Source organism: Anomalospiza imberbis, chromosome 37, assembly GCF_031753505.1.
Source record: "Anomalospiza imberbis isolate Cuckoo-Finch-1a 21T00152 chromosome 37, ASM3175350v1, whole genome shotgun sequence".
Taxonomy (NCBI): domain Eukaryota; kingdom Metazoa; phylum Chordata; class Aves; order Passeriformes; family Viduidae; genus Anomalospiza; species Anomalospiza imberbis.
The window spans coordinates 1,040,323-1,067,565 of NC_089717.1; the positions used below are offsets into that span (position 1 = coordinate 1,040,323).

Here is a 27,243-nt window from a genome sequence, read left to right on the forward strand (position 1 = left end):
AACGGTTCAAGGCAAAGCTGAGAACAGCACATCAAATCCAAAACAGACAGAGTGCCACAACAGCAGGAAAGAGAACAAGAACAGAGTAGAAGTGCAGTGCTGCTGGCAGGCCGTTCACTGCAGGGGCTCTTTCTTCTCCAGCTCATAAAAACAACAGAGAAAAAAAGCCCTGAGCATGGAGCCACTCCTGCTCTCACGCCCTCTTGGGAAGGACCATCGTGTCCAAGGCATGGCAGTCACAGGCAGGATCCCTCACCTCCCGACTGACAGCTGCCATCTCTCCTTCAGCCATGCGTGTCTGTCTGACAACGTCCTGCAAAGTTCCTCCATCCATGTATTCCATCACCAGCCAGAGATCTCCATCGACAAGGAAGCTGGAAGAGGAAAGCAGTGGCATGGAGACCAATGAGCAGTGCTCAGTTCCCCCATGGAAAAGCCTGGAGTGGAGTTTTGTTGCCAGGTCACTTGTCAATGAGGACAGAATCCGATGGAGAGACATTCCTGCCAGGCTGCACAGCCCTTGGGATCTGCACAGTCTAAAGGAGGAGACCCCTGTGAGAAAGGAGAGGCCTGAGATGGCAAGCAGGTGAAAAATGCAGTTTAGCAAAGGCCCAGATCAATGTGGAACCACAACACTGGCCCCCAGCTGGTTCAGCTTCTGAACTCATCAGTTCCACCCTTCCCTGCAGAACAAGGCAACACAGCTCCCAGGGTTATCCAGGGGAGGAGGCCGGGCAGCACTTGGGACAGAAGGGGTCAGAAAACCTTTCAGAAAGTCCCTTCAGAAACAGGCAAGGCCAGTGACAAATGGGCAAACGAGGCATTTCTGGGAACAAGAACCTGGTCTTCCTGGCATCTGCAGCAATGGGAAAGGGCTGGGAAGAAGAAGCCAAGGGAAATAATTTCTGCTGTGGTTTACCAGCACTTGTTGTAAGACACAGAAAACAGGGTCAACTTGAAGGGAAAACCAAACCAAAGCAACAAAAGCACATGGAGGGAGCGAACTGCCAGGCTGTTGATTTAAGAAAATACATCTGGGTCAGGCATTTTCAAATCAGGCTACAGACAACAGATGCCAGGAAAGGTTAAGGCAGGGCCCGGGCACGGGATAAGGCCTGAAGCACTCACCTGTCCAAGAAGCTGACAATGTTGGGGTTCTTCTTGTCCTTCAGGAGCAGGAGCTCATTCACAGCTCGTTCCCTGTTCTGCCCTCTCAGACTCATTTTCTTTATGGCCACCTGAAGGGACATTGCAGACCTTTAACTGGAGGAGTCTGTGGCAGGAGGCCGCAGCAAACATGGAGCGAGTCTTTTTGGAGCGACGGAGCCGGGCTGTGCCCAACTGCCTTGGGATGGGACACCAGAGCTCAGCAAGTGCCATTCCCACAGCCCATTGCTCTGCTCGCTGGGGGCTGCTTACAGGACACATGGCCAGAGACATTTGGCCTTGCAAGCTCTGCAGAAATGGCCCCTCAGCTGTCAGCCTCCAAGCTCTAACCACATTCTCTGCACCTACAGTCTTCTCAAATGGCCTCAACACTCTCATTATTATTCAAACACATTCTGCAAGCAGGAGGTAATTCTGGTTCTGTGCAAACAGAGCAAAACAGCCGGGAACCCTTTAGCAGTTCTATGGGATTGGGTCATGATTTCAGATGCAACTGCTCTGGTTGGGATTGCACAACAAAGCAAACACACATATCCATTGCCCTCCTTGCATTCCTTTGGGCACTTCAGAAGGACCAAGTCTGTCCCAGCTGTGCTCTGCAGGCTGACACGGCTCTGCCTGCAGAGGAGCAGCCTGTGCAGGAAAGCTCTGCTGGCCCCCAAAGCTGCAGCCACAGCTCCCAGCAGAGGGGAGAGCCCTGGAGAGCTGCCAGACGTGCTGGGCGTGTTGACACTGACCTCTCCTCCAGTGGCCCTGTCGAGTCCTTTAGAAACAGTTCCGAAAGCCCTGGAGACAAAACAGCAGAGAAGAAAGAAGCAGCGCTTTAGGCCCTGGCAGTGAAAGCCAGCCCAGACAGGAGATCTCTGCTGCCTGCAGCGTTCACAAACACCTGGGGGCATCGACCCTTCCAACAACAGCGCAGCAGCCACCAGCCCTCTGCCATGCAAGGTGTGCCAGAGAAAACTGAGACCCAAAACCAAGGAATTGGGCTGGAGCAAATCCCAAATGTCCACGCTGCACTGCTTTAGTTCAAAACCTGAAGTGAGCAATGGGTGTCTAAAGAACTGGAAAAGAATGCATTCCATCCTTTCCCATTTCCTGCCTAAGACCTGCAGGATCCACAAGGGCCCTGCTATCAGGCAGGTGATGCATTTTCCCCCAGAGTGCATCAGCTCTGTGTCTGTTACTGAATGTCTGGGCTCTACTACCTGTGCTAGAATAGAGCACTTATTAGTTCAGTTCTGGTTTCTGTTTCTAAACCATTAGGTCGTTAATCCTAACCGGAGGATATTTTTTGAAGCAAAATATTTGAAAGAAATCTCCTTGAGAACTGTTTTCTGACAGTCACCAGATGGTGAGTGGCTCTTTTAGGCAATCCAATTCCAGGGACAGAAGATCTTCCAGGTCCTGCTCCTTGCTGCAGGCAGGACACTGCCAGCCTCAGGGGCCTTTGACGGTGCCTTCTGAGCACAGGTATCAATTCTGATCAGGACTGAGGGACAGCAGGATGGCACCCCAGTGTCTGGAGGTGTTTGGAGCTCTCCTGACTTCTCACTTGATCCTGCACCAGCACAACACCTGGGCCTGCTTGTGCAGAAGTAACTGCCGTGCACTTACCCTTGGCCAATCTGCTCCACTTCCAGGTATTTCTCGGCAGGCTCCGCCAGGCTCACGGTGTTCCCTGAAAGAAACCACGTGGAAGACGCTCCCTCCCAGAGAGAGACCCCGCCTTGCAGCAGAGCCAGAATGCAGCCCCTCTCCCTGGGGCCATCAGCCCCTTGGTCTCAGCTGGGGAAGGACAAGAAATGACCCTGGCACATTCAGCTGCAGAGCAGCACTGGGTGCAGCTGATGCCGAGACACACACACAGCACCCTGCTCTGGCACACAGGAACAGAGCAGACGTACTCAGCTGCATCAGGCACCACTCCCCTCTCCCCTCTGGCTGCAGGGCTGTGCTGCTGTCAGAATGTTCAGCCCAGGATCCCACAGCCGAGGGAGGTTCAGTGTCCTCTTCCCAAGCACAGGGAGCTTCTCCGTCCTCTTCCCAAAACGCTGCAGGTTCTCCGTCCTCTTCCCAAAATGTTTCAGGTTTGCCATCATCTTTGCAAGCCAGGGGACGTTCACTGTCCACTTCCCATGCTGGGAGAAGTTCAGCCTCCTCGTCCCGCACCAGGGAACATCCACCGTCCTCCTCCCACACCAGGAGATGTCCACTGTTCTTGTCCCACACCGCAGGAGCCTCGCCGTTGTGTTCCCACAGCACGGGATGTTCGCCCTCGTCTCCCAGAGCAGCGGGAAGTTCACTGTCATCTCCCATCACTGAGGGACGTTCACCATCGTCCCCCGGAACAGCAGGAAGCTCACTGCTGCCTTCCTCCCCTTTGGCCTCCTCTTTGGAAGCAGAGGGAGCCAGAGGAGGTGCTGGTGCCGCTTTTGTGCCCTGTGGACAGATGGCAGCGTGAGGGATGGGAAGTTCTGTCTCAGTTATCACCTTATTTACCCTCAGCTGCACATCCAGCTGCACTAAGCAGAAATTGGGTTTGGAGCTGTTCAAACTAACAATGGGCTAAAGTACACATTGCCCCTTATTCTTGGGAATTCCATATTCCACCATGGGAAGAGCCAGCAAGCAATGCTCTGCCTGCAAAACCAGACCTGCAGCTCTTCAAAAGCTCTTCAGCAGAAAAGGAGAAAACTCCCAGGGATCCCTTTGCTGCTGCAAGGACACTGACAGGAACTTTCCTTCAGCCTCCCAGGCGGGCACATGGCTGCCACATGTCGAGCTCACAACTTGCTGCACAATTCCAAACACCAAAGGTTCCTTTCCCACTCACCGAAGGAGGAGCTGCTCGGGATCCACTCATGAGGTGCCCTGCAAGGGAAGAGGGAACATGAACCAGGTGCTGTCAGGAAAAAAACTGCCTGTGGTGGGAAATGCCCCAGAGCAAGGCAACCCTGAGAGAGCATTTTGCTTTCACAGCGTCCCTCCAGGAGCCACAGTCCTTTCGCACAGCAAGAGAACAGCACAAAATACTGGGCTGGGTCAGCTCTTGGCTGGACAGGCAGTTCCAGGCTCTGCTGCCACAGACTCCCCGCTTGAGGGAACAGAACCCCCCAGAGCTCATTGCAAATGCTGTGCACGCCCCGCTGGCTGCAGACACCCCCTTTTCCAGCTGCAGCTGCTGCCAGGAGCTCTCCCAAAGCAATGGTGTCTTCATGGCAATTTGGTTACAAAGTCAGCTCAGGCCCAGAGGAAGAACAGCAAGCACACAGCAAGCCCAAAGCCACAGCACCGAGGGAAAACCTCGACTTACGTGCCAAGTGGGTTAAAAAATACCCCGCATACGCCACAGAGTACAGCGTGCAAACTGCAGCAGCCACGTGCTGGATCATTTTGGCTGCGCTGCACACGTCTGCAGACTGTAGCCCTGCAAGCACAGAAGGACACCCGTCAGGGCTGGGCTGGCTGCTGAGAATGCCTCGGGCAGGAGGATCCTCCGGCAACGAGCAGTGCCCAGAGCCACTCTGGACACTGAGGCCTCCGTGTGCCACAGCAACGGGAACACCTCGGGGACGTGGCAGTGCTCCTGTGACATCACAGCAGCAGCTCACGCAGAAACCGCCTGGAAGGTTCTCCTGTGTCACAAAGGAGCACAAAGAGCCCTCCCAGGGCACAGCCTGTTGCCCAAAGGATCCAGGAGGAGCTCTGAAAATGCAGCAAACAAGGACACCCCATAGCCCAGCCTGAACACTGAGGAGGAACAAGGACAGCACCAAAGCAGAGGAAACATGACCTTTAGTCACTGACACTTCTGGCTAAAACCAGCAAGCCATGTTCCATCTGGGATCTTTGTTCTCGTTCTAAAAACAAGCAAGGTTCTCCACTCTAAATATAGAGAAGGCAGGAACTGGGGAGGAGGTGGGATCAAGAAGGAGGAGGAGGAGGGAGAGAGGAAAAGGAGGAGCAGGAAGAGGAGGAGCAGGAGCAGGAAAAGGAGGAGAAACAGGAGGTTCCAGTGCCCCCTGTGGCCGCAGCACCCTTGGCCCCGGGACCATCGCCCCCAGCTCATCCTGCAGGTGAGAGGGGAGGGGGAGCTCGTCCCAAATCTGTCGGGGGGTCCCTGAGAGGGTTTTTTTATTGGGGTGTGTTTGGAGCTTGCAGATTGTGGAATTGAGCCCCAAATATCGTCTGGGAGCCCCAAATAAACCCTCTGAGGATTTTTTCTCTCTTTGTGTGTAGGTTTGGATCTTGCAGGACCCCAGAGCTGAGCCCCTTGGGGGGATCTTTGGGAGTCCACGTGGCCATTGCCCAGGGCCACCAGGGGGAGGACATTGTCCTGGGGATCCCCTGGGACCCCCCAGAGTTGGGAGAGCAGAGAGGGATGATCCTGGAGCTGGGGGACCCCTGGCTGGCTGGAAAGGGGGGGAGCCTGGAGAGGAGGGACCCCTGAGACCCCTGGGACCTCAAAGTAGAGCATCAGGGCAGAAGGGACTGCATGGATCCCCAAAACCCCCTGGATCATCCCTAAGCAGGAGGCCGGAGAAGGGGGAGCCCCTGGAGCCATTGGACCCCCATCATCCCAAGGAAAGGAAACCTCTGGAATGCCAAAAGTGGAGAGATCAGAGATCAGGAACTCCTGGGAGAGTTGTTTTGGGCTGAACCTTGATATAGTGGAGATTTCCATGGACACAAGACTCCTGCTGAGTTCTAGGGGTGGATTTGGGCAGTGAGGAGCCTCTACTCCAAGGTGCTCCTACCTTGGTTTTCCCCAAAGCAGGATTTGTCATTCCCAGGGTGTGGCTGGATGGAGAAGGATGAAAAGCCCCGGAGATCCTGCAGGAGGAGGGGCTACAAATCCAGCCCAGGAAGCTGCAGGGAAGAAAGAGCTCCCGCCCTGAGCCAGGAACGTGGCCAGAGATCCAGCTGGAGCTCGGAGCTGGTGGAGAAGCCTCATGGCAGGGAGAAGCCCCACAAGTGCTTGGAATATGGGCAGGGTTTCAGCTGGAGCTCCACCCTGATGGAACACCAGAACATCCACACTGGGGAGAGGCCCTGTGGGTGTGGGGAGTGTGGGGAGAGCTTCAATGGGACCTCTGACCTCACCAATCACCACAGAATCCACACTGGGGAATGGCCCTATGAGTGCTTGGAATGGCAGAAGAGCTTCAGGTGGAATTCAGAGATCGTCCCTCACCAGCACTTCCACACCAGGGAGAGGCCCTGTGAGTGCCTCGAGTGCAGGAAGAGCTTCGTGTGCTGCTCCAGCTCCATCCCCCATGGGAGGATCCACGTTGGATGATCCCCAGTGACCCCCGTTGGGCAGAGCCCTGGTGACCCCGTTCTGGGTGATCCCGCTTGGCTGGGGGGAAGGTGTTGGAGAGATCTCTTTCCCCTCTCCTTGTCCTGGTGTGATTTGGTTGGTAATAAATTCCCTCCCTGTGCCCGGGCCGGGTCTGTTGTGCCCGTGCCGGATTTGCTGAGGGATCTCTCCCGCTCCTTGTCCCCAGGCAGGAACCCTCGGTTCCATTTTCTGTCCCTGTGCGGCTGCGGGGGGCAGGGACAGAGCGGCTCTGGGGGGTGCCTGGCATGGGGCCAGCGTCACCCCTCGCCACGGGCACCCCTGAGACCCCGCGCAGCCGGGCACACATTTCTGGGCACAGCTGAGCTCCCAGCTGCGCAGCGCCCCAAGGCTCCCCGTGCCTGGAAAAGCCCCAGCCGGGGCTGCAGCGTCCCGGAACCGCTCAGCCAATCCAAACGCAGCCAAAACGCGCTGCAGCCAATGGGAGCGCGAGGAGTTGAGGAGTCATCGGTTGTGTGGCAGAGCCTCGGCAATCGGTGCCCAAAAGTGCTCGGAGCCAATGAGAGCGCGCGGCGCTGCTGAGCCCGCGCTGCTCCGGACTGGTGCTGCCAGCGCAGCGCGGCCGCTCTGGGGCCGGTGCTCCCTGGGCGGCGCTGGCCATGGGGCGAGTGGCGGCAGCTGGGGCCGTACTGGTGGCACTGGTGGTGCTGGGAGCCCCCCCGGCTGCGGGCGCGGAGCTCTCGGGAGAGCGGGGGGGGCGGGAGGCGGTGGGACAGGGGGGAGAATGGGGAAAAGGGGGCGGTGGGAGCCCGAAATTGCAGGGGGAGGAGGAGGAGGGGACCCCGAAAGGAAGAGCGGGAGGGGCTGAGGATTGGGGGCAGGTGAGGAAGGGTCGGGAGAGGGTGGGAAAGTAGGGAAAATAGGAGGGAAGGACCCCAAAACTGAGCGGGAAGCGGGGCTGGGCTTTTGGGAAATTGTGTTTAAAAGGTTGGGAAAGAGGAAAAGGAGTAAATGGCACCCCAAAACTCATCTGGGGAGAGGCTGGAGGTGGGAGGAGAGAGGATGTGGAAGGGGAAGTGTGGAAGGGTGGAAAAGAGGAAGTGGCAGCGCGGGCAGGAGGGATCCATGGCGGCTCTGGGGCACAGGGGGTGCGGAGTGGGGATCCGGGGTGGATCCCGGAGCTCTGGGCGTGCTGGGGGGGCACCCCCGGACCTGTGTCCTGCACACACAGGGGTGTTCCAGTACGTGGGAAAGTCCGAGTGTCACTTCATGAACGGCACGGAGAAGGTGAGGTACCTGAGCAGGTTCATCTACAATCGGGAGCAGTACGCGATGTTCGACTGCGACGTGGGGCACTTTTTGGGGTTCACCCCCTATGGGGAGACAGCAGCCAGGTATTGGAACAGCGACCCAGACGTTATGGAGCAAAAAAGGGCTGCGGCGGACTGGCTGTGCCGGTACAACCACGAGTATCTCAGCCCGTTCCTCACGGAGCGCCGAGGTGAGCGCGGGGCAGAGCGTGTCCCCTCGGGCCCTGCCCTGGCAATGACCCTGGAGCCCCTCAAAACCTCCCTGGGATCGGCCCAGAGCCCTCAGCCCTCCTTGTGCCCATCCCCGAGACCTTGTGTCCCTGCCACTGACCCCCGTGGCTCTCCCAGTCCATCCCAGTCTCTCCCAGTGCCTCCCGGCTGTCCATCTCAGCCTAGCGTGGTGCTGCCGCCTCTCAGCCAATCAGAGCGCGTGTCTCTGATGACTCATCAGTTGCCAGGCAGACCCGCAGCGCCGAGTGCCCCGCACTGGACTCGGCCTCCCAGTGCCGCGCACTTCGTTCCCAGTTCCTCCCAGTGCCGCCCCAGTCCTTCCCAGTCCATTCCCAGTTCACTCCTAGACCTCCATCCTCCCTCCCAGTGCCCCCCATCCCCTCCCATCTCTCCGAGTGCCTCCGCAGTCCTTCCCAGTCCATTCCCAGTCCCTCCCAAGGCCACCCCACACCTCCCCTCTCTCTCCCAGTTCCCCCCAGCTGATCCCAGTCTGTTCCCGCTCTCTCCCAATGTCCCCCAGCGTGCCCATCTCGCTGGTGCCCTCGAGCTCCCAGCCGGGGCTGCTCCGTGATGGATTTCTAGCCTGCCCACACCCAGCTGAGGTGGTTCCAGGGCCAGCAGGAGCTCTCTGTGGAGGCCACCGACATGGTCCCCAACAAGGACTGGACCTACCTGCTCCTGGTGTTACTGGAAACATCCCCCTGGCACGGGCTCACCTGCAGCTGGCAGGTGGAGCACATCAGCCTGGAGCACCCCCTGAGCCGGCAGTGGGGTACAGGGGAGGAATTGGGGGCGCTGCCAGAGCCACTGGGATGTGCTGGGAGCAACTGGGAGGGAGTTGGAGACAGCCTGGTTTCAGCTGGGAGAGGGGCTTGGAGGTGTGGAAGGGCTGAGAAGTGATTTCAAGGATGCTGGGGAGGGTGGGATGGGGTTCTGGCGGTCCTGCTGGACACTGGGAGGGAGTTTGGAGGTGCTGGGTGTGACTGGGAAGGATTGGAGTGAGTCTAGAGGAGCTGGAAGGAGATTGGGGATGGAAAAGCAGAGGTTGGGATGAGGTTGGTTGTGCTGGGAAGAGACTAGGAGGGTTCAGGGTGAGTCCTGGTGAGGCTGGGAAGGGACTGGGACAGGGTTTGTGGGTCCTGGGGTGGTGCGAGGCGACTGGAAGGGGCCTGTGGGATCCTGAGAAGGATGGGTGTGGTTTGGTGGGTCCTGGGAGGCCGGGAAGGCATCGGGAGAAGGTTTCAGGGGGTCCTGGGTGGGATGGGGGTGACTGGGAGGGTGCTTGGAGGGGCTTGGGGTGTCTCTGAGAGGTTTTGGGGGGTCCTTACTCCTGCAGACCCCCCAGAGATGCCACTGGATGCTGCCCGCAGCAAGATGCTGTCAGGGATCGGGGGCTCCGAGTTAGGCTTCGTCTTCCTGGCGCTGGGGCTCATCTTCCAGGTGTGTGCTCCTTCTCCGGGGCCCCCAGCCCGGTGTCACCCCCTTTTCTCTGCCCACAGAGCTCCTGAGCCGCCGCCGGCTGGTTAAACCCAGCCCAGGTTATGGGGGGCAGTGGGGAGGGACTTGGGGGGACCCCACGCGGGGGCCGGGACTGGGCAGGGAGGGTGGGGTCCAGGTGGGGAACACTGGGTGCTGCGGGTCTGCCCGGCAACTGGTGAGTCATCAGCCCCGCTCGCTCTGATTGGCTGACTCTTGTCCATCGCGTTCTCTCATTGGCTGAGGAGAGGCCCGGGACTGGAGAGAAGCAACGGCAGAGATCCCGCCCCGAGCCCGGCACGGGGACAACAGACCCAGCCTGGGCACACGGAGGGAATTTATTACCAACCAAACACAGCAGCACAAGCAGAAGGGAAAGAAATCCCTCCAACACCTTCCCCCCACCCAACGGGGATCACCCACAACAGGGCTTATCCACGATGCAGAGACGGGGACAGCCGAGTTTAGACCAGAAGCCAATTTCATTGAGGGTACCAGGTGTTTATACAGGGTTTTACTTGTGTGGTGCTCAGACAGGGCTCGATGTTTGCTAACAATTTCCCATTGGTTACACATTCTTCATGAAATCACGGCACCTGGGAACATTATCTTATCACAAAGTCTCACAACAGGTTGCTTGGTCACTTCTTGCCCAGGGAGACTTAAACTGTGTCTGTGTCTCCCACAGTTGCTGCTCAGTCAGGCCTCAGATATCGGCCCCTTTATCAGCTCCATTGTTTTCCTCTCTGTTTTATTCCCCATTCGGGGGCACCAGGGCTCTGCCCAACGGGGGTCACTGGGGATCATCCAGCCCGGATCCTCCCATGGGGGATGGAGCTGGAGCAGCCCACAAAGCTCTTCCCTCACTCTCTTCCCTCACTGTCTTCCCTCACTCCAAGCTCTTCCCTCACTCTCTTCCCTCACTGCAAGCTCTTCCCTCACTCTCTTCCCTCACTCGAAGCTCTTCTTTCACTCGGGGCACTCGCTGGGTGAATTGACGTGAAAAATGAAAAGCTTACAATTCTGATAGATTTGTAAGATTTGGTATGTATTTCAGCACCGCGCGCACGCCAGGCTTTTCCCTTCACTGGCCATGTGTGTCCCTGAAAACTCCGGATTCTTTTTTATTACTCTAGCTAATTTACATATTCATAGAATTTCACAATAGGTTCATGCATATTCATTCTTCTGATTTTTCTTTACACTTACAGCTAGTTACACTTGTACTCACTTTTTGTCAGAAAGTACAGAGAGAACTCCTGGGTCACTCTGCGATGTCTGTTTCAAGGTTGGAGGAGTCTTTCTTATCTCTTTAGCTTACAAATTTGCATTCTTTCTCTTTAGCTGGGGCAGTTTTGCTTGTGCTCCAGTTACTAGACTAAACAGCATATTTTACTTATGTTTGCAAGCACAAAGAGGAACATTTTACCTAAATCCAAAGGGATTTCTAGCCTGTTAAATTTTTACACTATCTCAGGGCTTCCCTTAGTGGTGCCTCCGTTGGTGTTGGGTCAAGTTTGAGCTCTGTGAGAAGCTCTTCCCACACTCCCCACACTCGTAGGGCCTCTCCCCGCTGTGGATGCGCCGGTGCACAGTGAGACTGGAGTTGCGGTTGAAGCCCTTCCCGCAGTCGGGGCAGCAGAAGGGCCTCTCATCTGTGTGAATCCGCTCATGTTTGAGGAGATCGGAGCTGGTGTGAAACCTCTTCCCACACTGGGGACACTCATAGGGCCTCTCCCCAGTGTGCATGCGCTGGTGTCTTCTCAGCATATGGCTATGGCCAAAGCTCTTCCCACACTCCCCACACTCGTAGGGCCGTTTCCCAGTGTGGATCACCTGGTGCTGGATCAGGTTGGAGCTCCGCCTGAAACCCTTCCCACACTCCCCACACTCGTAGGGCCTCTCCCCAGTGTGGATCCTCTGGTGCTCGATCAGTTTGGAGCTGTGGCTGAATCCCTGCCCACATTCCAAGCACTCATACGGCCATTCCCCAGTGTGGATCCTCTGGTGATGGATCAGGGTGGAGCTCTGGCTGAAACCCTTCCCACACTCCCCACACTCGTAGGGCCGTTCCCCAGTGTGGATCCTCTGGTGCCGGAGCAGGTTGAAACTCTGGTTGAAACCCTGCCCACATTCCAAGCACTTGTGAGGTTTCTCCCTGCCATGAGCCTTCTCCAGCAGCTCTGAGCTCCAGCTGGATCTCCGGCCGCCTTCCTGGCTCAGGGGGGCTCTTTTCTCCCAGCAGCTCCCTGGGCTGGGTTTGCAGCCCCTCCTGCTGCAGGATCTCCAGGGCTTTTCCTCCTCCTCCATCCAGCCACGCCACAGGAATGAAAAATCCTGGTTTGGGGAAAAAACAAGAAGAGAGCACCTTGGACTGGAGGTTCCTCCCTGCCCAAGTTCATCTCAGGAAGTCATTGGAATGTTTTTGTACGTAAGAACCTCCAAAACACCAAGATTCAGCCCAAAAATCCTGCAAACTTCCAGACACAGATCAAAAACATCCCAAATAATTCATAATTCAGCAAAAACCTCCTCCAAAAGATAAAGATTCAGCTGCCACATAAAACCAAAGCACCAACATTTAGCCCAAGAATGCTCAGAAACACCAAGATTCACCCCGTGAAAATCCTGGATCCCCCTCCACAGTCACCTGCTGCATGTGGGGGGAGCAGCGCTCCTGGGGCTGGGGGGAGGCTGCAGACACAGGGAGGGGTGGAACCTTGTGCTGCTTCCTGTTTCTGCTCCTCCTCCTCCCGTGTCTCTGCTCTTCCTCACACTCCTCTTCCTCCTGCTATTCCTCCTTCCCCAGCACAATCCCACCTTCTCCTACCACATCCATCCTTTGACCATTTTGTTCCTCAACCCTGCTTCTCCTTCCCTTCTCCTCCTGCCCCCAGGCCCAGCACCCACTGCCGGCTCCCTCTTCCCCCCAGACCCACAGCATCCCAGCGCAGGGGCAGGGATGGAGCTGGGGCAGGTCGGGCTGGGGCAGCGCTGGGCTCTCGGCCGCTTCCGCCCGCACTCAGTCCCCACTGCAGCCGCTCCCGCCAGGACAGCGCGGGGGGGCCCGGCCTTGGCGCTGCCCCACTCCCACCTCCCCAAATTCCCCTCGCGGGGGCGATGGGGCCGAGGGGGGGGCGCAGGTGGGCTCCAGGTGGGGAACGCTGGGAGCTGCGAGTCTGCCTGGCAACTGGTGAGTCATCAGCGCCGTGCGCTCTGATTGGCTGAGCTCTGCCTGAGGGCTGGGGCTGCAGCAAAGAGGGGACACCCTGCTCCAGGGGGGATGTCCCGAAAACGGGGGACCCCCATGAAAGGAACAAGACGAAAGTGTCTTTACAAACAGATGCTGTGAATCTGCTCCGAGATACGGCCAGGCACCTGTACATAAGGAAGTGACAGGAGAAGCCATCGGTTTCAGGAAATGTTATCAATTGATGACACAGACTGCTGCTCAGCCAAGGTCCTGCTCAATTCATGAACTTCCCGAAGAACAACAAAGTCTTGACAGAGCCATGAGTATCGTCTGCTATACAATAATGGGGTGCATATGAAGGGGGTATGTAGCAGGTGGATTGGGAAGTCTGCACCTCTCCAGTACTTCAGCCAGTGGGGAAAGGGAGAGGGAGATGGGGCCAGGAGAATTGGGATGAAAAGGAGGCTGTGTCCTCCAACAACTGCAGAGATCCCATGGGGAATGTCCCATGGCCTCTCCCATTTCTAGGAATGAAATTACTTTTACAGGACTCCCCTGTCTGCTTTGTGGACAGAAACCTCTGCTGATGTCAATTTTCCTGCACACCCTGGTGCTCATCCGGAATTCCTTCCACCGTCCAGGGCAGAGGGCAGGGAGTGCAGCTGAAGGTGCCTCACCCACTTTGGGTGATCGGCTCCCTTGGCTGGCGGCGGCACCGGGGATCGATTGGGGACCCGGGAGTGACCAGGAGACAGACGAGGGACACATCAGGAGGGGTCTGTGAAGAGTCAGCAGGGAGAGAGCACTGAAAATCTCAGCAGTGAGTGCACTGGGATCTTCGGGGAGTGAACATGGCAGGGCAGCCAGGGAGGGGAGAAAAGGGAAAGCCAGGGAGGGGTCCTGGCCAAAGAGATGATGATCCCAAAATGTCTCTGAAGGGTCCCTTGGGAGAATGTTGAGGTAGTTTGCACATTCCCCCAGAGGTAATTAAGGACATGGACAGCCAGGGGAGCAATAAGGGAAGTGAAGAAGGGATTTGGACAACAGGGGATGGATGGTGTTGGTGTGCTGGGAAGGGATCGGGTGAAGGGCAGTGTGCAGCAATATGGTGAAGGCAAGAAGCAGCAGGAGCAATCTATGTGGTGAGAAAAAGGATGATGGAGAAGAGGAGGAAGAGAAAAATACAGAGGACTGGGATGTATTTCAGCACTGTTCTATGCTCAGAATTTGCACGCTGATCCAGATCCTTTCCATCCCGGGTTTCCCGGAGAGGAAAAGAAGGAGGTCAGGATGTCAGGGGGTTTCTGTGTGGTGGGCAGCGGCAGCACCGGCCGCAGAGGTGCTGGACCGGGAGCACGGGGTGGGGGCCTGTGGGGAGCTGCGGGGCCGGGCCGGGGCTGTGGGGCAGCCGGGGCTCAGCGCCGGGCGCTGCCTGACCCCACCAGCCCCGGCCAGGGCCGGCAGTGGCCCCCGGCCCCCAGGAGCCTGCGGGACGCCCCGGCCGCTGCCCGGCCCCGTGGAGCTGCCGGCCCTGCCCGCCGGGGGGGCCGCCTTTGGACACTGCGGCAGGACAGGGACCGGCTCCGGGATACGGGCTGTGGAGGGGACCCTGAGCACAAGGAGGAAAACAAAGCAACGTCTGGGAAATGCAGATTGTACATGGAAGGATCAGGGTTTTCTATTAAGCATTTGCTTTGGGTCGCTGGAGAAAGGAAAGACTTTGCACAAAGCTCAGCAGCTCTCAGAGGATGAGCACCCACAGGCAGTGAGCGCGGCTGCAGGAGTGGCAGAAGAAGGCCCTGGAGCACTTGGGCACAAAGGCACAGCAGCTGAATGCAAGAAGGGATGAGCAAAAGGCCAAGCTGAAGGCAAAGGCCATGGCACAGCTCCTACAGCCCCTCTGGGATCAACCCCAGGGCCCAAGGGGGCCCCAGCACCCAGGGGACGGGGTCGGCCACAAGCACCTGGCAGAGGCATTGCCCTCCTGGGCAGGGGAGAGCCCACCCAAACAGCCCCTGGGAAGGAGTCAGGGATGTAAACCAAGATGCCATGAGTACGGCTTTTGCCGTTGGCTTTGGCAAGAAGAGGAGCCAGACCCAGGGCAGATATTCAATTCTCTCCCTTGCAATTGATCTTGGGAATTTTTTACCCTGGTAATTCTCCACCCAGTGCAGGGTGGGGATAAGGGATGTACATTTAAAGCAGTCTGTGGCCAGAGTCCTGTCTCTTGTGAAATCTCTCCCACAGGAAGCTGGGCTGGCACAGAGCCTGCCTTGGCACTTTGCTGTTCCCAACATCCAAGCAGGACATCGGGCCCTGCCCAAGGCGGCCAAAGCAGCACCACTGGTGGCCAAGTGGCGTGGCCCATGCCAAGTGTCCCTGAGGCCAGAAACAGCCCCCAGCACAGCTGAGCACGGGGGGACCCCTCAGCCTGGGCTCCAGGGCTCTGAAGCCCCGGAGATTTGCACTTCCCGCCTGCAGCAGGAGCATGGGAGGCCCCCACGGAGCCTGCACTGAAGGCAGCGCAGCAGCAGCCAGGGCTCCACAGCGGGGCAAGCCCCTGGGCCTGCCCACACATCCTCTGCTCAAATCCTCTGCCTGGGCACCCTCCTTGGGCATCTCCAGCCACCGGGGCCAATCCTTGCTGCCACTGCTGCAGCTTCAGTGCTTTCTGGGCCTGCACTGCCACAGCTGCTGCCGAAGACAACGGCACAATTCCACTCTGGGTCTCAGCCACACTCACACACTGCGCTGCCTGGGATTGCACTGATGGAAAATACACCAGGTCATAGCCTTTAACATTTTTAACATTTTATTTCCCTACTCAGCCTTGGTTTGCCTTGGCCTCGGGGAAAGAAATGGTAAAGGTTTTTTTAAGGGATGTTCCACCACTCAATGGAGATGAGTTTAACATCTCAACACTCTGGGAATGGCCCAAAAGATACCCACAAAGATAACGCCCAGCAGCAAACAGCAACCAACACCTACCCCAGACACTGCCCCCGGCAGAGCTGGAGACACCTGCTCTGGAAAAGGCTGAGAAGGAAATCCAGCAGTTCCGACCTGATGAACAGCAGAAGCAAAGAAATGCGGGTCCAATAGGAACCCAAATACTAAAAACTGCACAACTTGAAACTACAGAACATTAAACCAATGGATTTAGATTGGTTCAGACTGTATCATGTCAGGGAAAAATCCAGTTAAACCAACGTGTCATGGAACGATTTTCTCTGCACACCCGGGCTATGTGGGGATGGAATGATTTCTGTTGCAGATCCTGGCCAGAATCAAGGAATGCCTTGACTCTAACACTAAACACATTGGTGGAGTTTTGTTTTTTTTTTTTTTTTTCTTGCACTTTCAGTGCAAATTTTATAGCAGAAGACTATTTTTGGTAATAATCCTACTTCTATATTGCCGGTTAGGTTTCGGCCAGGGATGAGAGAATGAGTTTCTACTCCGAGGAGAAGTAGAAAAAACTTATTTGCCTTGGAATTTTCTTGTGTATGTTTGTGCGAGAGATACCAAAATTTTGGTCTGGGTTTTTCGACGTTCACCTTTAGGCTGCATTTTGCAAAATTAGAAGAGATTTAAAGGTGACCCTTTAACTCATAAACAGTAAATAGTTGATTTGAAGGAAAAATGAAAAAAAGTAGCAGGTTCTGGGGGAGTCACAAGTGAGGCTGCTGAAGGCTGCTCTGGAAGAGAAGCTGCATTCCAGGCAGCCAGCAGAGGAGCTTTAGAAATGCAAATTAACACTGCTGGGGCAAAGTGGGGACAATGGACCTGGCTCTTCTTGCCTGGGGCAGGAATTGGGCTGATTCCCTCTGCCCCTCACCCCAAGCTCTGCCTGCCTGCACAGATGGAATCTGCACAGCTGAAGGCAGAGCCCATGGTGAGGATCTCTGACTCTGCAACAGAAATGGGTGAAGCTGCAAAGGGAAACAGCAAATGGAGAATGCTGTGAAAACTTCACTAAAATAAGGGGGGATCATCCCTGTGCCCAGGCGGATCGGGAAGTCTGAACCTTCCAAGTCCCTCAGCCAGTGGGCAAAGGCAGAGGGAGATGCGGCCGGGAAAATGAGCATCCAAAGGAGGCAGCGTGCTACAACAAGGGCAGAGCCCGCATGGCAAATGCCCCACGGCCTCTCCCTCTGCTCAGCAATCGAGTCACTTTGACAGGACTCCTCGGTCTCCTCTGGCCACAGAAACCTCCGGCGACGGGAATTTCCCCGCACGGGCCCGGCCACGGGGCAGCCACCTCTGTCCCAGCCACAGCAACCGGGACGAGCCAGCGCTGCTCCGGCAGCGGCTCCTGCCCAGGCAGCGGCGGGAAGGAGACCGCGGGCAGCCGCTCCCGCAGCGCCCTCAGCCCAGGGCCGGCACGGGCCGGACACGGCACCGCCAAGCCGCCGGAGCCCCCTGCCGCCCCCTCCGCCCGCAGCGAGCCCCGAGCCCCCGCAGAACCCGGCGCGGCTCCCACCTGCGCCGGGGCCGCCTCCGAGCTCCGCCAATGCCGCCTCCCCGCGCTCCGGCCGCTGCCGCCGCTCCCGGGCCCGCACAGACGCTCCGCCAATGGCGCCGCTGCCGAGCCAGGGCCGCCCTCAGGCCGCCAGCGGGGCCGTGCTTCGCCCCGCTCTCACCCATCAGCGCGCCAGAACCGCGACTGGCGGACAGGGAGGAGGTGGCCTCGGCAGGGGCCGCCCCTGGGGTCCGGGTGCCTGCGGCCACCAGCGAGGAGGAGGCGGCCAGCGGAAGGGGACAGCGCTCGGAGGTGGCCCTGGGGCCCCTGGAGCACTTGCTGGCCGCGTGGAAAAGAGCCAGGTGTTTCGTCTGGGGGATGTGTCGCCGGCTCAAGGCCATCGAGGCCATCCTGCAGGGAACAAATGGGGCGTCCCCCGATGTCCTCAGGGACTTGGTGGCCAAGGCGGCCATGGCCGAGCGGCTGTGGGAGGCCAGTGCCCGCCTGGCCACGCGTCACCTGCTGGGGATACTTGGGGACATCTGCAGGCTCCTCGTGAAGCCCCCCAGTGGCCCCAGTGGCTGCACAGTGGCTGAGAGGGGCAAAAAAGCCATCGCGGACATCCCGAGGCTGCTGCAGGGACAGTGATGTCACCGCAGTGATGTCATCGGAGTGATGACATCATCGGGGACATCGCTCCTGTCACTTGTCCCCTCCCTGCGCGGGCTTTGAGACACATTTGGGGAAATTTCTGGGAATTTTCACCGAAATTGTCCCAAATGCTGATGGGAATTCCTGGGGTGACATCACTGGGGACACTTGGGGACATTCGAGCACAATCAGAATGCTTTTTGCATTTCTCTGTTGGCTTTTGCATTTCTCTGTTGGCTTTTGCATTTCTCTATTGGCTTTTGCTGGTTCCTATTGACCACGAGCATTTTGCTCTGCTGCTCAATACTGATATTGATTATCGATAATTCCTTGCAGCTGCTCGCTGGCACAATAAAATCTCAGCGTTTGCACGGACAAGTCCAAGGCTGTGTGAGCTTTCTGCCAGGTTTTGGGAATCCTTGACTGTGAAAAACGCCAATCACTTGTTTTAAAATTTTTAAAGCTTCATAGTAATAAACCATTAATAAAATAGGAATAAAAGTGAGAGCAATGACGATTTGGACAATCAGAGTTAGGACAATAAAGGACAATAAAAAGCAAAGAATTACAGACGTCCGGGTGGGTTTGGGCACTAAGCCACAAAAACATGCCTGGCTAACAAAGGGTTAACCCTTAAAAGCAATAGCCTGTTGCACATTCAAATATCTCACCCAGGGTGCATAAATTCTTTTCAAACAAAGGGTGTTCTCTGCTTTTTGTCAGCTTTTTCCCCTCAATCCCGGTGGCTCATTACAGACAGAGGAGATGTGTAAGAATGTTTGTCTTTTCCCAGAAGGAGGCAGTAACTCTTGCTGTTATCTCCATGCGAAGAATTTCTTAATTATCCTACCCATTCCTTGAGCTCGTTACAAAAAATATCTTACATCGCATAGTTTCTATTTTGACATTATGTCATAACCCAAAACTGCATTTCCCACACTACTTCAAAAGGATTAATACAGTTCTACAAAATAACTGTGCAGCACAGCACACAGAGTATCCAAGTTAATATTTGCCAAGAGCCGATCATTCAATCTGCATTTTTCACACTGACAAATCCATTGCTCACATCCCTGGGCCCCCCCGGTCCCGGCGCTGCTCCCGGGGGTCCCGCGGCTCCGGGGGCTCAAAGGGGAGGGGGTGGAACCCCCGTGATGGGTGGGGGGCACAAAGGGGGGTCCAGGCCCGGTGCTCGGGGGGGTCGGTGCTCGAGGGGGGGTCGGGGGCACTGAAGGGGGTGCGGGTGCGGTTTTTGGGGGGTCCCGGTGCCCGGGGAGGGGGGGTCAGTGCTCAGCAGCGGGGGCTGCCTGGGGACCCCCCCGGGCCCCCCAAACCCCAGCCGGGTGTGAAAAACAAAGTTCACTCTTGGAGATTTGTAGAAGTTTGATAAGGGATAAAAAAGGGTTTTGGCGCTCGGCCAAAGAACCCGCCCTTAACTTAACCCTTCGTTCCCCGGATCCGGTTCCACTGCAGGGCTACAAACACATGCCTGAGTTTTGACATTATTCAAACACTCCCGGGAGCTTTGGATGTTCCAGGAACTCTTGTTTGGTTCTCACCTCTGACTTGTCTGCAGGACATTCTGCAGATTTAGTCAATACATTTGATTTCTTCTCATGGTTCCATCCTGTTGTTTCAGAGCCCCTGAAAAATTCATAAACGCTTCTCAGGTTTGTGTCACTGTTATCACCTGGTGAGGCTGGTCCGCAGATGGGAGAAACAATGGAATTGTTTTACACCCGAGTCAGTCACACAGAAGCATTTTAACATTGCATAGTCTCTATTTCAATATTTGTTATTGATCTATTTCATATTCATCTATTTTTAATATTTGAAGGCCTAGGAGAGAATATCTATTTGTTACTCTAGCATTAAATTGGTTACACGGTGCACACATAAACGGATCGATTTTATTGTACCAGCGAGCAGCTACAAGGAATCATCAGTAATCAATATCAATATCAAGTACCAGAGCAAAGTCCTTGTGCTCAATAGCAACGCGCAGAAGCCAATGCAGAAATGCAGAAGCCAATTATTCCATTGTCATTCATAACCCGGCTCTACTGCAGCCACAGCAGAAAGCTGCCTCTGCTGCAAGGCACCGAGGGGGTCATTCACCCCCTGACCCGCGCCCGCCTCCATGAGTGTCCCCAGAGCGTCCTCAGAGTGTCCCCAAGTGTCCCCAGTGACGTCACCCGGGAATTCCCATCAGCATCTGGGACAATTTCAATGAAACTTCCCAGAAAATTCCCCAAATTTGTCTCAAATCCCATGTGGGGAGGGGAGAGGGGACAAGTGACAGCAGCGATGTCCCTGATGATGTCACCATCCCCGATGACGTCACAGCGGTGACATCACTGTCCCTGCAGCAGCCTCGGGATGTCCTCTGTGAAAAATGCATATTTTATGATTGGCTTTTCACAAATATTAAATTGAATACTATATGAAATACATTGATTAGAAGTGCTGTATTAACATTTTGATAGAATGGTAAATGTAGTTTTGTAGTTAAAATGAAGCTTTAGTAGTTAAAATAGAAACTATGTATGTGGGTTTTTTTTTTTTTAAATAATGAGATACTGGCTTCGAGATAAGAGTCACAGAACACCCAAATCATCCAGAGAAGAGGAATTTATGGGTTTCTTATCAGAAGAAGGTAATTTCTTCAGGCCTTGCTCAGACTGGAAGACCTCCTGGGGATTAAAAGAAGGAGTCGACCTATTCCAGAGAGAGTTTCTTATTTTAAACAGAATGTATGTATAACCATGAGGTATGTATGAATATGCAACAGTGAATGGATCTTAAGAGTTATTCCTTTGTTAACAAAACATGTTGTCCTAGCTTAAGTGCCCGAGAGTATCCAGATGTCCGTAATTCTTTGTTTTTTATTGTCTTGTAATTGTCCTAACTCTAAATTTTTATTACTCTAATCGTATTACTATTTTTATAACCATTTCATTATCATTAAACTTTTAAAAGTTGTAAAAACAAGTGACTGGCGTTTTTCCCGCTGCAGCACTTGGAGGGGGGCTGTGCCCCAGGGGATGGACTCCGGTTGGAGAAGTTCCTGGAGAAGTCTCCGGTGGGAGAGAGCGCAGGCTGCAGCAGGGGAACGACTCCTGTCCCTGGGCAGAGGGAGAAGCCACGGGGGATGAACTGAGCACGGCCCCATTCCCTGTCTCCTGCACTGCCGGGGGAGGAGGTGCAGCTGGAAGGAGGGAGGCGTGGGGAAAGCTGCATTCAAGGCTCTTCATTGACTTCTCATTGTCCTGCTCGGAGCTTTTGGAGTTTTGTGCCAGAAATCTCTCCCCGCCCCCACTCCCCCACAGGGCTTTGGGGCGGTTTTCCCTTTTTGGGGGAAATCAAAGCGATGCGCTGATGCTCCGAATTAGGGGGCAGGAGAAGTGGGGCTGCTGGGCTTCCCGCAGAGCCGGAGCCAGCGAAGGCGAAGGCGCAGGGCCGGGAAAGCCGTGTCGGGAGGTGCGGAGCAGTTTGTTGGTGCTGCAGATCGATGCCGGCCCGGGCCCGGGCCCGTTCCAGGGCTGTTCCTCATCTCCGGCTTTGCCCTCCCACAGCCCGGGGGGCCCTGAGAGCGCGGGGCGAGGCTGTGCCGTGTGCAGAGCCCGCCCCTCGCTGCCATTGGCCGCTGCTGCCGTCAGTCGCGGTTCTGGCGCGCTGATTGGTGAGAGCGGGGCGAAGCACGGCCCCGCTGGCGGCCTGAGGGCGGCCCTGGCTCGGCAGCGGCGCCATTGGCGGAGCGTCTGTGCGGGCCCGGGAGCGGCGGCAGCGGCCGGAGCGCGGGGAGGCGGCATTGGCGGAGCTCGGAGGCGGCCCCGGCGCAGGTGGGAGCCGCGCCGGGTTCTGCGGGGGCTCGGGGCTCGCTGCGGGCGGAGGGGGCGGCAGGGGGCTCCGGCGGCTTGGCGGTGCCGTGTCCGGCCCGTGCCGGCCCTGGGCTGAGGGCGCTGCGGGAGCGGCTGCCCGCGGTCTCCTTCCCGCCGCTGCCTGGGCAGGAGCCGCTGCCGGAGCAGCGCTGGCTCGTCCCGGTTGCTGTGGCTGGGACAGAGGTGGCTGCCCCGTGGCCGGGCCCGTGCCGGGAAATTCCCGTCGCCGGAGGTTTCTGTGGCCAGAGGAGACCGAGGAGTCCTGTCAAAGTGACTCGATTGCTGAGCAGAGGGAGAGGCCGTGGGGCATTTGCCATGCGGGCTCTGCCCTTGTTGTAGCACGCTGCCTCCTTTGGATGCTCATTTTCCCGGCCGCATCTCCCTCTGCCTTTGCCCACTGGCTGAGGGACTTGGAAGGTTCAGACTTCCCGATCCGCCTGCTGCCTGTCCTCGTTCATATGCACCCCTCCTTGTGGATGACAGCCGATATTCATGGCTCTGTTTGGTCTTTGTTCTTCGGGAAGTTGAGGAGTTTAGTGGGACTTTGAGCAGCTGTCCGGGTCCATTTGTAACATTTATTGGAACTGATGGTTTCTCCTCCGTTAGTTCCTCATCTCCAAGTCGCTGGCCCTATCTCCAGGCAGATTCACTCATTGACTCTGTTTTGTTCTTCCCGGGTCCTCTTTGGTTTTTGGATTATTCTCGGTGCCCTCATTCCCTGTCCTTTTGTAGCCGTTTCTGGATCAGGAGGCCTGGCTGCCACCTGCATCCCCTGGCTCAGCTGCTGGATGAGCTGCACTCCCAAGGTGTGGAGCGTGGTAAAAAGATGAGAGTTGCTGTAGCACAGAAGAGGAGAAGCAGCATTCGTTTAACCCATGGTGTTCCAGGCAGCCACGAAACCGTGTCCCATTCCCATCCTTTCCATGTTTGGACTAATACATAAACTGATCTCCTACTTCCTTTGTTATCTTTTTTCACTGCTTTTCCTTTGTCATCTCTTTGGCAACAGCAGTTGGAGTCATTTAGTTTTCCACAAACTCCTGTTTTTTCTGCTAACAGATAATGTGATCCCATCCCCTGGTGAAATGTTGTGTTCCTCATTTCAGTGGATGGGTCAGCAGGAAGGTCAGGAGCTGGAGGTGTCTGGTTGGTTCTTATTTCCAGGACAGCTTGTAATCTAATGATGCCATTGAAATGATAAATGGGTTCTGTGTCTCCTGATATGAATTGGTTCGGGTTCCCAGGGGCTGGTCCATGGTGTTGTAGGATTTGTTCTGGTGGCCGTTCATCTTTTCTCCATTTTTGGATGCTCCTTCAAGCTGGGGCTGCATCAATTGACCGCTTTTGTCTAATTACATCATCAAATACTTGAATTCCAACTGATTTCCCTGAACTTGTTATAGCAAAAACCCCAGTGCTCTGATACTCCCTGTATAGCATAGACAGTGCCAGCACATGTTGGAGTGGGCACAGGGATGATCCCCCCTTATTTTAGTCAAGTTTCCACAACATTCTCCATTTGCTGTTTCCCTTTGCAGCTTCACCCATTTCTGTTGCAGAGTCAGAGATCCTCACCATGGGCTCTGCCTTCAGCTGTGCAGATTCCATCTGTGCAGGCAGGCAGAGCTTGGGGTGAGGGGCAGAGGGAATCAGCCCAATTCCTGCCCCAGGCAAGAAGAGCCAGGTCCATTGTCCCCACTTTGCCCCAGCAGTGTTAATTTGCATTTCTAAAGCTCCTCTGCTGGCTGCCGGGAATGCAGCTTCTCTTCCAGAGCAGCCTCCAGCAGCCTCACGTGTGCCCCCCCCCAACAACCTGCTGCTTTATTTATTTTTTCCTTCAAATCATCTATTTACTGTTTATGAGTGAAAGGGTCACCTTTAAATCTCTTCTCGTTTTCCAAAATGCAACCTGAAGGTGAACGTTGCAAAACCCAGACCAAAATTTTGGTATCTCTCACACAAACATACACAAGAAAATCCCAAGGCAATTAAGTTTTTTCTACTTCTCCTCGGAGTAAAAACTCATTCTCACATTCCTGACCCAAACCTAACCGGCAATATAGAAGTAGGATTATTACAAAAAATACTCTTCCCTGTAAACTTTGCACAGAAATTGCAGGAAAAACAAAACTCCACCAATATGTTTAGTGTTAGAGTCAAGGCATTCCTTGATTCTGGCCAGGATCTGCAACAGAAATCATTCCATCCCCACATAGCCCGGGATGTGCAGAGAAAATCGATCCATGACACGTGGGTTTAACTGGATTTTTCCCAAACTTGATACAGTCTGAACCAATCTAAATCCATTGGTTTAATGTTCTGCAGTTTCAAGTTGTGCAGTTTTTAGTATTTGGGTTCCTGTTGGACCCGGATTTCTTGGCTTCTGCTGTTCATCAGGTCGGAACTGCTGGATTTCCTTCTCAGCCTTTTCCAGAGCAGGTGTCTCCAGCTCTGCCGGGGGCAGTGTCTGGGGTAGGTGTTGGTTGCTGTTTGCTGCTGGGTGTTATCTTTGTGGGAATCTTTTGGGCCATTCCCAGTGTGTTGAGATGTTAAACTCATCTCCACTGAGTGGTGGAACATCCCTTAAAAAAACCTTTACCATTTCTTTCCCCGAGGCCAAGGCAAACCAAGGCTGAGTAGGGAAATAAAATGTTAAAAATGTTCAAGTCTATGACCTGGTGTATTTTCCATCAGTGCAATCCCAGGCAGTGCAGTGTGTGAGTGTGGCTGAGACCCAGAGTGGAATTGTGCCGTTGTCTTCGGCAGCAGCTGTGGCAGTGCAGGCCCAGAAAGCACTGAAGCTGCAGCAGTGGCAGCAAGGATTGGCCCCGGTGGCTGGAGATGCCAAAGGAGGGTGCCCAGGCAGAGGATTTGAGCAGAGGATGTGTGGGCAGGCCCAGGGGCTTGCCCCGCTGTGGAGCCCTGGCTGCTGCTGCGCTGCCTTCAGTGCAGGCTCCGTGGGGGCCTCCCATGCTCCTGCTGCAGGCGGGAAGTGCAAATCTCCGGGGCTTCAGAGCCCTGGAGCCCAGGCTGAGGGGTCCCCCCGTGCTCAGCTGTGCTGGGGGCTGTTTCTGGCCTCAGGGACACTTGGCATGGGCCACGCCACTTGGCCACCAGTGGTGCTGCTTTGGCCTCCTTAGGCAGGGCCCGATGTCCTGCTTGGATGTTGGGAACAGCAAAGTGCCAAGGCAGGCTCTGTGCCAGCCCAGCTTCCTGTGGGAAGAAGGTTCAGTGTCAGATTCCTGTGTCTAAGATTCAGAATGGATGGAGAGACCCCTGTGTCCATCAGGAGAGGCCTCCTCTCGCTGCAGACCCAGCCTGAATGTTCCCCAGGGCTCCAGTGTGGTGGGTCCCCGGTGGGATGGGAGCTGTGACAGCCCTGACAATCCATGTCCATCCAGGGGTGGGCTTGCTCCTCCTGAGGGTGCTGCTGTCTCTGCTTCCAGTGTCCCTGTGCCCTGCAGCTGGAGCCCTGACTCCTTCCCAGGGGCTGTTTGGGTGGGCTCTCCCCTGGCCAGGAGGGCAATGCCTCTGCCAGGTGCTTGTGGCTGACCCCGTCCCCTGGGTGCCGGGGCCCCCTTGGGCCCTGGGGTTAATCCCTGAGGGGCTGTATGAGCTGTGCCATGGCCTTTGCCTTCAGCTTGGCCTTTTGCTCATCCCTTCTTGCATTCAGCTGCTGTGCCTTTGTGCCCAAGTGCTCCAGGGCCTTCTTCTGCCACTCCTGCAGCCGCGCTCACTGCCTGTGGGTGCTCATCCTCTGAGAGCTGCTGAGCTTTGTGCAAAGTCTTTCCTTTCTCCAGCGACCCAAGCCAAATGCTTAATAGAAAATCCTGATCCTTCCATGTACAATCTGCATTTCCCAGATGTATCTTTGTTTTCCTCCTTGTGCTCAGGGTCCCCTCCACAGCCCGTATCCCAGAGCCGGTCCCTGTCCTGCCGCAGTGTCCAAAGGAGGCCCCCCCGGCGGGCAGGGCCGGCAGCTCCACGGGGCCGGGCAGCGGCCGGGGTGTCCCGCAAGCTCCTGGGGGCCGGGGGCCACTGCCGGCCCTGCCCGGGGCTGGTGGGGTCAGGCAGCGCCCGGCGCTGAGCCCCGGCTGCCCCACAGCCCCGGCCCGGCCCCGCAGCTCCCCACAGGCCCCCAGCCCGTGCTCCCGGTCCCGCACCTCTGCGCCCGGTGCTGCCGCTGCCCACCACAGAGAAACCCCCTGACATCCTGACCTCCTTCTTTTCCTCTCCTGGAAACCCGGGATGGAAAGGATCTGGATCAGCTGGCAAATTCTGAGCATAGAACAGTGCTCAAAGACATCCCAGTCCTCTGTATTTTTCTCTTCCTTCTTTTTTCCATCATACTTTTTCTTACCACATAGATTCCTCCTGCTGCTTCTTGCCTTCACCATATTGCTGCACACTGCCCTTCACCCGATCCCTTCCCAGCACACCAACACCATCCATCCCCTGTTGTCCAAATCCCTTCCCCTCTTCCATTATTGCTCCCCTGGTTGTCCATGTCCTTAATTACCTCTGGGGGAATGTGCAAACTACCTCAACATTCTCCCCGGGTACTCTTCAGAGACATTTTGGGATCATCATCCCTTTGGCCAGGACCCCTCCCTGGCTTTCCCTTTTCTCTCCTCCCTGGGTGCCCTGCCATGTTCACTCCCCGAAGATCCCAGTGCAGTCACTGCTGAGATTTTCAGTGCTCTCTCCTTGCTGACTCTTCACAGACCCCCCTGATGTGTCCCTCGTCTGTCTCCTGGTCACTCCCGGGTCCCCAATCGATCCCCGGTGCCGCCGCCAGCCAAGGGAGCCGATCACCCAAAGTGGGTGAGGCACCTTCAGCTGCACTCCCTGCCCGCCGCCCCGGACGGTGGAAGGAATTCCGGATGAGCCCCAGCGTGTGCGGGAAAATTGACATCAGCAGAGGTTTCTGTCCACAAAGCAGATAGCGGAGTCCTGTAAAAGTAATTTCATTTCTAGAAATGGGAGAGGCCATGGCACATTCCCTATGGGATCTCTGCAGTTGTTGGAGGACACAGCCTCCTTTTCATCCCAATTCTCCTGGCCACATCTCCCTCTCCCTTTCCCCACTGGCTGAAGTACTTGAGAGGTGCAGACTTCCCAATCCACCTGCTACATTCCCCCTTCATATGCACCCCACTATTGTATAGCAGACGATATTCCTGGCTCTGTTAAGTCTTTGTTGTTCTTCGGGAAGTTCATTAATTCAGCAGGACCTTGGCTGAGCAGCAGTCTGTGTCATCAATTGATAACGTTTCCTGAAACCGATGGCTTCTCCTGTCACTTCCTTATGTACAGGTCCCTGGCCCTGTCTCGGAGCAGATTCACAGCATCTGTTTGTAAAGACACTTTCCTCTTGTTCCTTTCATGGGGGTCCCCCGTTTTCGGGACATCCCCCCTGGAGCAGGGTGTCCCCTCTTTGCTGCAGCCCCAGCCCTCAGGCAGAGCTCAGCCAATCAGAGCGCAGGGCGCTGATGACTCACCAGTTGCCAGGCAGACTCGCAGCTCCCAGCGTTCCCCACCTGGACCCCACCTGCGCCCCCCCCTCGGCC

General features: G+C 56.0%; 2 protein-coding genes and 1 pseudogene across 2 annotated transcripts in view; 2 read left to right on the top strand and 1 right to left on the bottom strand.

Annotated features, from left to right (window-relative positions):
• Positions 1 to 27,243, bottom strand: part of LOC137464127 (zinc finger protein 850-like) — a 263,388-nt gene that overhangs the window by 150,757 nt on the left and 85,388 nt on the right. Inside the window, exon 4 of the mRNA XM_068175447.1 lies at positions 10,982 to 11,596. Within this exon, the coding sequence (XP_068031548.1) occupies positions 10,982 to 11,596 (615 nt within the window). The remainder of the gene's footprint in view (positions 1 to 10,981; positions 11,597 to 27,243) is intronic.
• LOC137464121 (zinc finger protein 850-like) overlaps positions 1 to 27,243 on the top strand; it is a 242,347-nt pseudogene that overhangs the window by 108,342 nt on the left and 106,762 nt on the right.
• On the top strand, positions 7,129 to 9,518 carry LOC137464182 (class II histocompatibility antigen, B-L beta chain-like). The gene is given in 7 exon segments (XM_068175500.1): positions 7,129 to 7,210; positions 7,698 to 7,970; positions 8,315 to 8,324; positions 8,531 to 8,569; positions 8,571 to 8,782; positions 9,356 to 9,450; positions 9,510 to 9,518. Coding segments are annotated over 7 exon segments (720 nt in total).